Here is a 14,136-nt window from a genome sequence, read left to right as displayed (position 1 = left end):
TGATTGTCTCTCTCTCCCAAAAGTTTGGGAGATTCTTATCTTATATAACCATCAAAAATAGTTGATTAATAATATTTTTAATAATATTATTTATTAACACTAATTTCTAGCATGCAGCAACAGATTTTAATTGGTAAACAACAGACTGCTGTATGTACTTTGTAATCCGGTTCCTTTAAGTTGCTTTTCTACACACTGATAATGTACTGTTATTTTTGGTATGAAATATCTATACTTTCATTTCATTAAAGTTAATTACTGTGGTTATCATGTAATTTATTATTTATAATCATGTCACAGGTACATTTAAAGATTATACTTTCAGTAGTATTTATATGCTATATGCTATACATGCTGTGATATGCATAAATGCTATAATTTTTGACATATTCCATGTAGGTCAGAAAAATTTTCCAGTAAAGTGTCTGTAGACAGTAATAGTATGAAATGCAGTTCAATAATTGTTTCAGAACAAGTCTGGAATGTTGCCTCACCTATATCTTCCAATGTTATGATCTGCAAAACATTGCTGTTGTTGATAGAGTATATCCTACAGAACTACCACAGGTGGAAAATATTTGATATTGATCCAAGTCTTCAGATTTTAGTCTGTTTCTTTCAATGTCTCAATAATGTTGATGGACAGTGTACTGTTCATCATCATTACCAACTTCCTGATATGTACTCTCAAGGGAGTGTAAGCCACTATGACCATACTACATGATTAACTTCACATTATTACAGTGTGGGCATAGATAAATGGATAAAAATTAAATTCTTTCATCTATTTGAATGATTAAACAGTTAAAATAATATCAAACCTTTAAATCATGCTTTTATATATTTTATTACATAAAGGGATTCAGTATTCAGCTGTCAAGTGCATTACAGCAGAAACTCATTAATTCTAACTTGGTTAACACAAAATTCTTATTTATACAAAAGTATATAAATCATTCCTTTGCTTAATGGTTGATGGATCTAGATAAACATATTCACTTATTACAACACCAACCAATATATTTATCACAAAGTTTGTTTTTATCTCATTGAAAATAAACTGTTACTGTATTATGGTTAACACTGCTAGTCTGGTTGGCCGAGTGGTTAGCATATCCGCTCTCCAGCCAAAAGGTTGCAGGTTTGAACCCCGCCGTGGGCATGGATGTTTGTGATTATCTGTGAAAATACTAGTGGTGGTGGGCGGTAGATGGCGTTGGTGTAGATGATGATTGTAGTTGCAGTTCGTTGAAGTTGGTTAGTGAATTGAGTGGTGGAGATAGAGAGTTGCATAGTAAGTGTCCTCCCTGGTGGTGCCATGTAATAATAATAATAAATCTTCAGGCATATTGTTAAAGAATCTAAGGAGTTTGTTACGGTGCAGAATTATGATGTTGCTACTACTACCTATAGTAAAAAACACCAAAAGAAATGCTAATCATCAAATGTTTTTTACTACTTGTGATGAAAATGAAGAATAACAATGTCCCAACATTAAGAAAAAAAGGCTTCTAGTAATGTTGCCATTCAAACAATGGTTGTATTTGACAAATACTGTGTAAATCAAACTGGATTCTCTATGTTGAAAGTTTTTTTTACTTAGTTATACTATAAATTAAAGATGCCAATAATTTCTTGAATTCTTTATATTCGATTAATGAAAATGGCAAAATTTTGACATTTTTCGGCAGACTCCATTATTACAAGCTTATCATGCAAAACTTAAAACACAGAATGAAGTTCAAATTTCCTTGAAATTTGAGGCACATCCAGAAAGTAAAGTTCATTCAGAATTTACTGTCAAATAAGATATGAGAGAGGAGCGTGCATATTTGGTTGCATAGTGATGACGCATTAGCTAGCTGTTGACCATTTTGCTTTCATTCCGTTATCGTTTGTTGTCTTCTATGAATAATTGATGAGTGCTGTGATAGAAATCTCATCAGTTGTGAGGTTCGTGGTGCGATATGGTTTTTGTTGGTAGAAAATAACAGTGCTGCAGAAATTCACAGATGACTGTGTAAGGTTTATGGGCCTAATGTAACAGTCAAGTTAAGCAATGGTGTCATTTGTTTAAAGAAGGGCACAACAACGTTCACAATCAAGAACGTAATGGCTGGGTCAAGTATGGTGACAGATGATTTGGTAAAGAGAGAACAAGAATCGTCATTTCACAATTACAGAACTTTGCTTTGAATTCCCAGATGTTTCACACTCAGTCATTCATGAAATTTTGACAGAAAAGCTAAAGTATAAGAAATTGTGTGCCAGATGGGTCCCAAAATGCTGCTCGGTGTGCCTAAATGTCAACAGCAGAATCAGCTCAAAAAATTTTGGAGCATTATGAAATGAACTTTTTTTTTTCTTTCATATCATGACTAGTGACAAAATGTGAATTTCATACAGCAGTGCCATTCATCATCTCCAAAAGCAAAAAAATTCAAACAGGCACCATCAGTCAAAAAAATGATGGCTACTATCTTCTGGAACCAAAAAGGGATCTTTCTTGCTAGTTGATTTTCTTCAGCAGGAAGACACAATTCATTTTCATGTTCACTCTTTCCATCAAATTGTCTAACACCAACACTTGACCAGCCACTGCGCTCTTCATCATGAACAGTGTCACACATTTCTTTAAACAAATGACACCACTGCCTAACCTTCACATATTATGTTAGGCCTGTAAACCTTACACAGTCTGTGAATTTCTGAAGCACTGTTGTTTTCCCACCAACAAAAACTGTATCACACCACAAACCTTGCAATGGTGGGATTTTTTATCACATCACTCGTTATAAATTATTCACAGAAGACAACAAAAGTAAAATGGTCAACAGCTAGCTAATGAGTCACTCTATGCTGCCACATATGCATAACCCTCTCTCATATCTTATTTGATGGCAAATTCTGAATAAATCTTACTTTCTGGATGTGCCTTGTATTAACATATTGATGTATATGATAGATAAAAGTGTTATTCAGCTCATTATAAAAAAAAAAAAAAAGTACTAATTTGTTATGTTATGTTTATAAGTGATATTTTCTGAAAAGTACCTAAATATATATATTTTAAAACTATTTCTAAAGAACATGCACTCTAATAGAAATTAGAGAAACAACTGCTATTTCTGGTAAAAAGTCTGATATTTGGATTCCTTGGCTAGTTCTTCAACTAGCCAAGGAATCCAAATATGTGATTTCTATCTTTTCCTGAATGCAGCATGTAATTCAAGAGAGAATTACAAGGATTATAGGCAAAAAGGAATAACATTAGGAGAATAGAGGTTAGGGTGCTTAAGGGACAAAGCTGTATAACTGAGAGGAGATCTTCACATAGCCTTTAAAGGAATGCAGAGAACCGACCAGGGCTTCTGACCTAATGTCCAATCCTCACCTTCTCGTAGTGCACCCTGTTGGGTTTCTACTTGGATACTGAACGAACGAGGATGGGCTGGCAATTTGGGATTTAGCCAACCAAATTGTATTCTTATTGGTTAAACCAAAATAAAAAATGATGGTACGACATGACAAATTTCATGCCGGCTGGGGCATCGCCCGGTTAAACAAGGCCCCCCCCGTTGTTTTTGCCAGGGAACCAGAGCGAACAGCGAAAAGTCAGCTACTGGAACAAATCTGAAAACAAACCCCAACTCAACATCACCAGAGTTAAAGATCGGTACTATGAACATAAGAAGCCTGAATGGCAAAGAAATGGAGCTAGCTGAGGAATTAGATAAGTACCAGATCGACATAATAGGGGTGACTGAAACAAAAAAGACAAAAACTGGTGAGATCTTTCTGAGCAATAAATACAAAATGTTATATTCAGGCAACGACAATCAAGGAAAAGAAGGAGTAGCCATAGTACTCAACACAAAATACGAGGCTAATCTTCTTGAATGGCAGTCAGTCTCAAGTAGAGTAATGTGGGCAAATACGAGAATGGGGAACTGGACAATAAGACTTATTTGTGCCTATGGTCCCACAGAAGGTTCTACTAAGGTAGAAGTGGAGGAATTTTTTTGATGCTTTAGAAAAAGCAACTGACACAATGAAAAATGAAAAGTTTGTCCTTGTTGGAGATCTAAATAGCAGAGTAGGAAATGATTGTGAGACATACGAAAGTATTTTGGGAAAATTTGGAGAAAAGAGCAAAGCTAATAATAATAGCAAATATCTGTTGGATTTCTGCTCAGGACATGGACTGGTTATTACTAACACCATGTTCCAACATAAAAATGTGCACAAATTCACATGGAGAGAAGAGGCTAGGAATAAGAAAAGTCTCATTGACTATGTTATTGTTGATAGTGATGTTTTCTCCCTGGTGCAGGACACCAGAGTGTACAGAGGATTTGAAATTGGAAGTGATCACTATTTAGTCTTGAGCAGGATAAAATTGAATTTCATATTGAAAAGAATAACATTTCAGAAAGTTTTAAAGCGAATAAAAGTTGAGTAGCTCTCAGATGTGAACTGTAGACTAAAATACAGAAAGATTATTGAAGAAAAATTGAAAGAGTTTGAGAACAGGAATCAAACCTTGGAGATTCAGTGGCAAACGCTGAAGAAAACATTGATTGATTCTGCCAGAGAGGCATGTGGTGAGGTTGTCTGTAAGGATAAAAAAATCAGAACTCCCTGGTGGACACAGGAAGTTAAAGAGGCAGTGAAGGAAAAGAAGAAAGCATATCAAAAGTTCCTGTCAAATAAGTCAGCTTGTGCTCTTAGAGAATATAGAGACAAATGCAAGAATGCTAAACACTGTGTAAGACTAGCTAAACAAAAGTCATGGGAGGACTTTGGCAAGAATACAGAAAATAAATATCAAGAAGGTGGCAAAATATTCTGGAGGTTGTTGAAGAAGCTTAGGAATGGAGGAAAGAGTGCTGTAAAAGGAGTTAGAGATGATAAAGGTTATATGAAAATGGGAGAAAAAGATATCCTTGAAGTATGGAGTAATTACTTTGAAAAACTGCTAAATGAAACAAGCAGTGATGACAGCACAGTGATAAAAAACATTGACCAGGCATGCAGTCAGGAATACATATCCATACTTGAAGTACAAAAAGCCATCAAAGGCTTGAAATGTGGAAAGGCAGCAGGAATAGATGATATTCGACCAGAAATGCTGAAGTATGGTGGTATAAGAGTCTTACAGTGGCTGCACTGCATAGTTCAGAAAGCCTGGACAGAGGGACGAATTCCCGATGATTGGAGTAGAGCTCTCATAGTACCCATATATAAAAAGGGAAATAAAACTGCATGTGAGAATTACAGAGGTATTTCCCTACTGAGTGTTCCTGGCAAGATCTATGCAAGTATACTTGAGAAACGGTTGAGAAGAATTGTGGAAGAAAAGCTTGGTGAAGAACAAGCTGGATTCAGGCGAAATAGAGGCTGTCAGGATCAGATCTTCACTTTACGACAAATAGTGGAGAAAGCATGGGAATATAACAAAGATCTGTATTTAAGTTTTGTCAATTTGGAAAAGGCATATGACAAGGTGCCAAGAGAGAAGCTATTCAATACGCTGTAGTTATATGGTGTCAATGGGGCATTATATCAAGCAATACTTAGTCTTTATTTGAGTTGTAAGTCAGCATTTAGAATTGAAGGAAGTACAGGAAGATGGTTTAATGTTAAATCTGGTGTGAGACAAGGATGTACATTATCTCCTCTGTTATTCATTATCTATATGGATCACATTATGAAGGAAAGTGGTATTAAACATGATATCAAAATTGGAGATATTAATGTCAGCTCTTTGCTTTATGCAGATGATATTATACTTCTAAATAAATCTGCTACAAGTCTGCAAGATTCTCTGACTAAATTGAATAGCTGTTGTAATAGATATGATATGAAGGTCAGCAATAAAAAGACAAAGACAATGAAAATAGGCAGAATCATTGAAAATGTCAACTGTGTTGTGAATGGAGAATCTGTGGAACAAGTAAAACATTTCAGCTATTTAGGCACGATTTTTACTGAAGATGGTAAATTAAATATAGAAATAGACAGCAGAATCAGCAAAGCTGGTATGGTGGGAAGTCAACTGAATAAATTCATATGGAATAAGAGAGAAATTAGTAAGAACACTAAATTAGCTGTATACAAGACAGTGTTCAAACCAGTTTTAACTTATGGATGTGAGAGCTGATTCAGAAGTAAAACACTTGACCAAAGACTAGAGACCACAGATATGAGAGTCCTGAGAAAGATTATGGGCATGAACAGATGGCATCAATGGCAATATCATATTAAAAACGAGGATATTAGGAAAGAACTTGACATTGTCAGCATCCAGGAATGCGTTAGCAGAGCTAATCTCAGGTGGTATGGTCACTTAAACAGAATGGGCGAGGAAAGATTAGCAAAACAAATGTTCACTGCCAGGTTGGCAGCAAAACGACCCAGAGGAAGACCAAGATATAGGTGGATTGATACGGTACAAAGTGCTCTAGACGATAGAAATATAAGATCTGATAATGTTGGAGTCTTGACAAGTAACAGATTGATTTGGAGGAAAATTGTAGATAGGAAATTAATAATGATGTAATTGTTTTCATGTAGCACTATCATATCCTGTATGCCCTTGAGGGTACATGGCAGGAATTTGATGATGTTGATGATGGAGTTTTATATTGCATATATGATCTAGTATTGGCCAAATATTTTGCATGTGTTTTTTAATAAACAAAATAACCTACCAAGTAATACATATATTATTCATCAATTATTCTTCATTATATGGCACACAGAAATTATTCAAGAACTTTTATTTGGATAATCCCAATGGAATGCTTTATATACAAATCAGAAAGACTAGCACTGCATAATTTATTTTTTTAAACCTTCTCTTGTGTGTGTGTGTGTGTGTGGTTAATATATAAATATTAAGAACATTTCATTTACATTTTACATAATTCTCAATGTGGATACTCAATACAGTTTGTGTTTATTAAACATATAAATCACAAAAAAAATTATTAAACTTGAACCACTAAACAGATCTGAAACATAGAAATAATATTAACATAGAAATTAACATGGAAAGTCAGAAAAACAAAAGCCTTCAATTTAAAAAAAGACAAACATGTTTTCATGTATTTGAAAAACTTCCAAAAGATCAATAATATAAAATAAAAGTCTAAAAAGGGTTTCTTGCCCCAATAAAGTTTTACTTATGTGAGGTCAGAGTTTTACTCAATTAGTTTTTCTCACTATCATTAAAAGAGAAATCAAAAATAGCCACTAACATTTGTGGGTGCAAATGCTTATAAATGTAATATGCATAACCATCACATTCAGGTGCTGTACAGCTTTGAAAATTAATGATAAAAAGGTCAATATAAAAGACATTTAAATGGAATTCTTTTGAAGAAACAACTAGGATACTGGTTTTCCATAAATAAGACGCTAATGAAAATTCTTAGTGTTGTACCTGCTGCACTTTACTTTTAGCAATGCCAACTTACTTAAACAAAATAATAGATACACTTTTTATATGAATATCTCAGTATACTGAAGGCTCTTAACATAATTATTAAAATTGTTCAAAAATTTACAGTTTCATTCATGTTGCAATCTGAAGGAATGAACAGATAAACTTAATCCAAGCATTTCAATTTGATTACATTATTATTCTAATTTCTTCTGTGAAGACAAGGTCTCTCTATTGTTACCCCACACATAAAATACTAACTGTACAGAAAAACTACTAATATCACCATCACAAAACACTTCCAACAACAAAAAGAGAAGGATGATGAACAGATGTTTATATTAAATGTTTATACCCAGAATAATATTTGTGATTTGGTAGCAAAATATCAAGTGATGACAGAAATAAATAAATAAACCAATTGAATAATCAAATTTTACTTAATGATTTGTAAAACAGAATCAAGTAGTTACTAAAATAATTAGCTTGATCTCTAATAAAAACGTTCGGAGCAAAGAATTATCATTACATCATTGCTTCATTATGACAATATACTTGCAAAAGAACCTCAAAATCTCTCTATGCAAATCCAAAACCACCTCTTTTCTATAAATAAGACAATAAATTTAAACCAATTCTTGACTTGAATATTTATTTACTTTTTAAATATGCATTCTAAAATCCAAACATATTCCTTGAACAGATTTTACAATTCATATCCAACTTAGGCTTCAAATACAATATGCTATTTAAAAAAAAAAAAGAAAAAGCGATAAGATCTGGAACTATTCAAAGTGCAAAACATACAAAAACCAAACCTGTTTATTTATTATCATGATGTGCACTCACAGACAAATTTGGTTCAAGGATGTAAGGAGAAATAGCACCAGAACTTATCTATGTATGCATTCTATTTATGTAAACAAGTGTACAAAATTGCAAACACTTATTGCACTCTACGGAAATTGAGAATGGAATCTTCTTAGTCTGTTCCAAAATATTTTTGTCCAAAATGATTTGGAGCAACTGGATGGACTTCACTAGTCAGAGTTCTCATAGAGGGAAAGACTTTAATTACAGAACCTGCAGCTTAATGGGGGGGGGGGAAGGAAAGGTAAAAAAAAAAGTTAGCAATGGAACTTACAAAATGAAATTCTTCTAATTAACACTCAATGTCAAAAACATGTTTTCATTCATTTATATGAAGCTTTACATCAGGGGTCTTCAATCTTTCAGACAGTGCAGGCCACATTAAAAATTTCAATGAAGCTGCGAGCCACTAAGCTATACTGCTGTATTTAGAATTGTAAGATGCATTCCAGATTCACAAGGAACGCTGTGCATTTGATACTTAACATAAAATTCTATCAAAATAAACAAACCCAGCTTTAAGAGCGTAGGTAGGAGTCGGGTTCATGATAAGTAAATGCAATCAATACTTGAAAAAAGATAATTTAATGAAGAAAACATTCATTTTTTTACAATGTCAATGGGAAACTTGGCAATGCTTTTCCTTGACCAGCTTGTCGATATTGGCATCAATGTTGGAAGTCGCTATGTGCAGAGTATTCTCGAGACGTTGGTCTGTAATCTGAGTTCTCGTCTTGGACTTCACCTGCTTCATTCTGGAGAAGAAATGCTCACATAATTATGTGCTTCCTAACGAAGTGCACATCTTCAAAGTATGCAGGTGAAGATTAGGGAATGTGTCCTCAGAAATGTAGTCTGTAAAATGTAAGCAAGGACACATTGAATAATTTTTCTCTCAAAGAAGAGTTGTTTTGGAGTTCAAGCAGCTCCATCTGTACTGCCGGCATTTCGGTAGCACTGATACTGAATGGCATTGAAAATAAATCTAAAGAAGACTGTTGGTCATGAAAATCACTAAATCTCTCTTCGAACTCACTTTGCAACATGGCTAATTTTGCAGCGTATTCATCAAGAGATGAACAGTTGGACTCAGCGAGAAGCTGAAAATGAGTTAAGTCTTTTTTTGCAAGTTGTGCCTCCCAAAGTTTAAGCTTGGCCACAAAAGCTTTGATGTGATCAAACAGTGTGCACCAGTTGATCTTTGGATTGTAGCCGCATATTTAGGTCATTCATATGCAACGAGATGTCGGTCACAAAAGCAAAGTCTGTCATCCACTTCAGATCGTAGAATTCTGCAATCGGCTGCCCCCTGCTGTATTTCGCTCCTTAAGTCAAAGACTCTTTTAAGAACCTTCCCTCTGCTCAACCAATGCACCTCACTATAATAAACCACATCGCCGTGATCCGCTTCGCACTCATGGGTCAAAAACTCTTGGAATTGACAATGATTCAATCCTCTTTCCCTAATAATGTTGACGACATTCACAATAACTTTCACGACATTCTCAAATCCATTAGTTTTCGTGCACAAATTCTCCTGGTGGATTAAACAGTGTTAATGGACGAAATCTTTTCCTTCTAGTTCCAGTTCTTTCTGTAGCAGCGCAACAAACCCTTCATTCTTTCCCACCATAGCAGGGGCACCATCAGTTACCACACCCTCGAGGTTGGTTAAGCTGAGGTCAAAAGGCTGGAGCGTTTTCTTGGCAGCTTCAAGAATATCAGTGCCTTTCAGCGTTCCCTTCATAGGTACGAGCTCTAGCAGTTCTTCTGTCACAGTGAATTGTTGATTAGTGCCATGGACAAAGATAGCCAGCTGTGTTGTGTCTGTACTCTCATCTAAAGCAAGTGAATATGACGTAAATTCGGACGACTGTTTTTTTTAAAGTTTCTTCAATGTCATTGGCAAGTTCTTTGACACGTCGTGCTACAGTTACCCCATACAAACTCGGTTTTTTAAACACTTCCTTATTATTTGGGCACAGAATTTCCCCAGCAGCGATGAGACAGTCTTTCACAAACTCTCCGTCCAAGAAGGCTTTTGATTTTTTAGCAATTTTTTCAGCTATTACATAACTTACTTTGACACACCTTTCGCTCTCTTCCCTGCTGGCATTTTAAATCAATTGGGAGACGGTTCACTTTGTCCACATGAAACTGCCCTTGAAGATGATCAAAATTGTACGCATGTTTTGTCTCATAGTGCCATTTTATATTGTATTCTTTTGATACTGACACTGACTCACGACAATTTAAACACACTGGCTTATCGTCGATCGGCACAAAAAAGTACAAATTGGTCCACTTTTCATTAAAAATCCAACAAGAATCACTTGATTTACACTTTTTACTCGTAGATGCCATAGTGATGGAAGGTGAACTCAAAAAATGATCCAAAATGATTGTGTAAAGGTTATTATCCACTGAATATGTCTCACACTAATGAAAAAGGTCTGGCAATATAAAACCACAATAGGCTATGGCTGACACGACGAACCTGCGTGCGCTTATACACGAATATCACACTGTTCACGACTGACTGACTGTGGATGAGATCCTCTTGTATTTACATGAAAATAACGAAGTATCGAGAACCTTCGAGATGTATCTGGAAGGCACTAGACAGCACACTCAAACTAACTACTGCTTCAGCCATCTACCTGCGATGTTAGTACTAGTACTTAAGTACAGCTTGGCTCTGGTAGATGGCTGAAGAAGCATGTCTATTTAATATTTATTTTTATAGGATTTTATGTAAAGTATCAAATGCACAGCGTTCCTTGTGAATCTGGAAAGCATCTTACAATTCCAAATACCACAGTATAGCTTAGTGGCCTATGGGCTTCATTGAAATTATTTTTTATTTAATTGCATTTTAATGTTAAGTAGTTAATTTTTCAAAATGGCTGGTGGGCCACGGCAAAGAGCTCAGTGGGCCATGCGTTGAAGACCCTTGCTTTACATGAAACTGAACTCACTTAAATCTCCATGTGACTGAACTGCATATAACATTGGTCTGGATGCTATGCTTGATGAGAAGAATTTTCTGGTACATCATCAGTCAGTGGTGATGTACTGTTATTTTCAGTACAAAATATCTATACTTTCATTTCATTAAAGTTAATTACTGTGGTTATCAGTAATTTATTGTTTATAATTTGTGAATGTGTTGCACTGAACAAACAGTTATCATATCAGATTTTTGTTTTAAAAGCCAATTAATCTGGCCATAGAAGTGCTACACTTGTAACACTGGTAAAGAGAAAGACAATGCTGATGACAGTTATTATTATCCCTTGTTCCAAGTACTTCTGGAATTAGTGTACATAACATACAGTGGTCCCCTGGCCCCATAACTATCCTTATACTTTGTACTGACTATCTCCCATTTCTATTTGCTAATTGGATAACTATATTCAGAATTTTTTGTTCATTCTCATGATCATTTGTCTCACTGGTGCCTGAACACATTTACCTGCATCCCTTTCACCCAATAGATCTAGTTTCCTTGATTTTGCTCTTCCAAATCTCACTCCAATCAGCAGCATTTTCAGACTCCTAACAACAATCGATTTAAGTGCACACCAAGTCCTTTCATCCACTGAACTCACGCCATACATCTATAAACTACACATCATTCCTTCTACACAACTTATACATTGACCACAATCATGGTCCTCTTCAATTCACCTCTATCTTACCATGGCAAAAACACACTATCTCGAATCTCCCATTCTTTTCTTTTTCTAATTTCAGCAACTCTTTTGTGTCCATCTCCCCACATAACATATTTTTCACCTTTTAAATGATCAACTCTTTCACTTTATCTCTAGCATCACTACATCATTAATTTTTGCACCTGATAAGCACAATTCTATTAAGCTCTCATCATGAGCTCCTCTTTTCATGGAATCTTCACACAAAATTATTTCCTTACTCTCCCTTACTTGTATGGTCAAAGATTTCTTTTTTCAAATCTATCAAACACACACTTCATCCTGTGAAGGATGCAAAAGTGTGCTATCTCTCTCTCTCTCTCATTACAACTAACTCTTTATTATCCTCATCATCATATTATCACTCTTTATACTGGTTACTTTTACTCCCTCCCTCTCTCTCATTCCTATCCTCTATCTCTCCATCACTTACATTTTTGCATCTATTCTGCTATGTCCACCACTTCACTCCCACTCTTTTGACATAATCTGCACTTCTGGCACTTGCTTTAAAAGCAATTCCTGCACACCCTTCTTACCATTGTTGTTTTTAAACCACCTGCACACTCCTCTCACCACTCCCACTTTCAAACCAAAGCCCACTCATACTTTGTAATGAGTACATTTCACATTACTACACCACACAAATCCCTCTAGTTGAACTTCTTGAACAAAGAGGACTTGGACACCATTAATGTAGTATGCACATGTGCTGCATTATGAACATACAGTGTACACTAACTTATATATCTAACACTAAATTAAATCTAAATGAAATTACATCTTGCTACATTCACACTATTTATAAGCAAGACTGTTATTTTAGACAAATATATTTCTATTGCACCCTAATCAAGAGCTACTACCATACACCACTTATTGGCCAGCTTAAATAGTTAAATTACATTCAGTCATCTTACATATGCTGAGGATATAACAGATATAACTGGAAAGTTTGGAATAAGTAGGTGGTAAAATGAAAGCACACATTTTTTGAACTTCTGTAAATATATTTTCAACAACTATTTCATTTTCTCTACAGAAAATGAGCTAGTTATTGCAACTATGTTTTTCAACAGGCACCAATACATAAATACATCTGGACCTCGCCAGCCTACCATACTAAAAATTATAATGTCTATATATCATCATTAGTTCCTGATATGTATCATCATGGGAATTATTATTATTACTACTACCACTACTTGACACCTCCAGGAAGTCCCAGACTCATCAAGGGAGGGCACTTGTTCTTCAACTCTCCGTCTTCACCACTCAATCCTCTAACTATAGCAGCGAACCACATCATCCACACCAATGCCATCTACTGTCCACTACCACCACTAGTATTTTCACAGACAATCACAAACATCCATGCCCAAGGCGAGAATTGAACCTGCAGCCTTTTGGCTGGAGAGCAGATACACTAACCACTCAGCCAACCAGGCCGGGAAGTACAGGATATTATGATAGGGTATGAAAAATGTGTTCATCTACTCATCTGTGATGAGTGAGAATTTTTAGTTGATGGGTTAAAAAAATTTTTTTTTTTAAATCAGAAGAGGAGGTTTGGTTTAATTGTAAGTGTTATGCACATTATTCCAATTTCGTTTTATGTCATAAATAGTTTTTTATATGTTTACCTTACATCTACTGGAGAATGCTGATCATCACAAATGCCTGTTTTGTCACTTATTACTGATTTTGTTGTAATGGAATATGAACAATGAAAAGATAGGATACTGTGTTCTGCTGAACCCTAGGGATATGCAACATTTTAACTTGTATTACAAGTTAAGCTGTTGTTTTCCAGTAACATGTAGTTACTGGAAAACAATACTTCAGTAAATGGAGAAAATACTAATTTTTATTAAATTTATTTATTTATAGAACAGTTACGTTACTTTATTATTTATAATACTATGTATGATATATTACCTTGATTAAAATATTTTGCAGGTTCATTGTCACAATTCCTTTCTAATAAATTTTATGAAATTTTCATAAAGGCTTAGCAAAGGGGTTCAAAAATTTTAAGAAACAAGTGCTTTAGAAAGTGCTGAAGTAACTGATTAATTGTGACATGGCAACCTAAAATAGATA

The 14,136-nt window shown here is 34.9% G+C and overlaps 1 protein-coding gene across 3 annotated transcripts in view; it reads right to left on the bottom strand.

Moving 5' to 3' along the window:
• The window catches only part of kri (uracil phosphoribosyltransferase krishah), a 532,528-nt gene that overhangs the window by 419,939 nt on the left and 98,453 nt on the right, over window positions 1-14,136 (bottom strand). The window contains exon 7 of one of the 3 annotated variants that reach the window (XM_090409240.1): window positions 829-8,536. The exons of the other annotated variants lie outside the window; for them this stretch is intronic. Coding sequence (XP_090265366.1) covers window positions 8,430-8,536 — 107 coding nt within the window. The 3' untranslated portion in view covers window positions 829-8,429. Of the gene's footprint in view, window positions 1-828; window positions 8,537-14,136 lie in introns of those variants that run through there. 3 annotated transcript variants of the gene reach the window in all.

Source organism: Typopeltis vanoorti, chromosome 19 (genome assembly GCF_054136105.1).
Source record: "Typopeltis vanoorti isolate ZY-2024b chromosome 19, IOZ_Tvanoo_1.0, whole genome shotgun sequence".
In the NCBI taxonomy this organism is placed as follows: Eukaryota; Metazoa; Arthropoda; class Arachnida; order Uropygi; family Thelyphonidae; genus Typopeltis; species Typopeltis vanoorti.
Note: the sequence above shows the minus strand (reverse complement) of the source record. Positions and strands in the feature narration are given on the sequence as shown.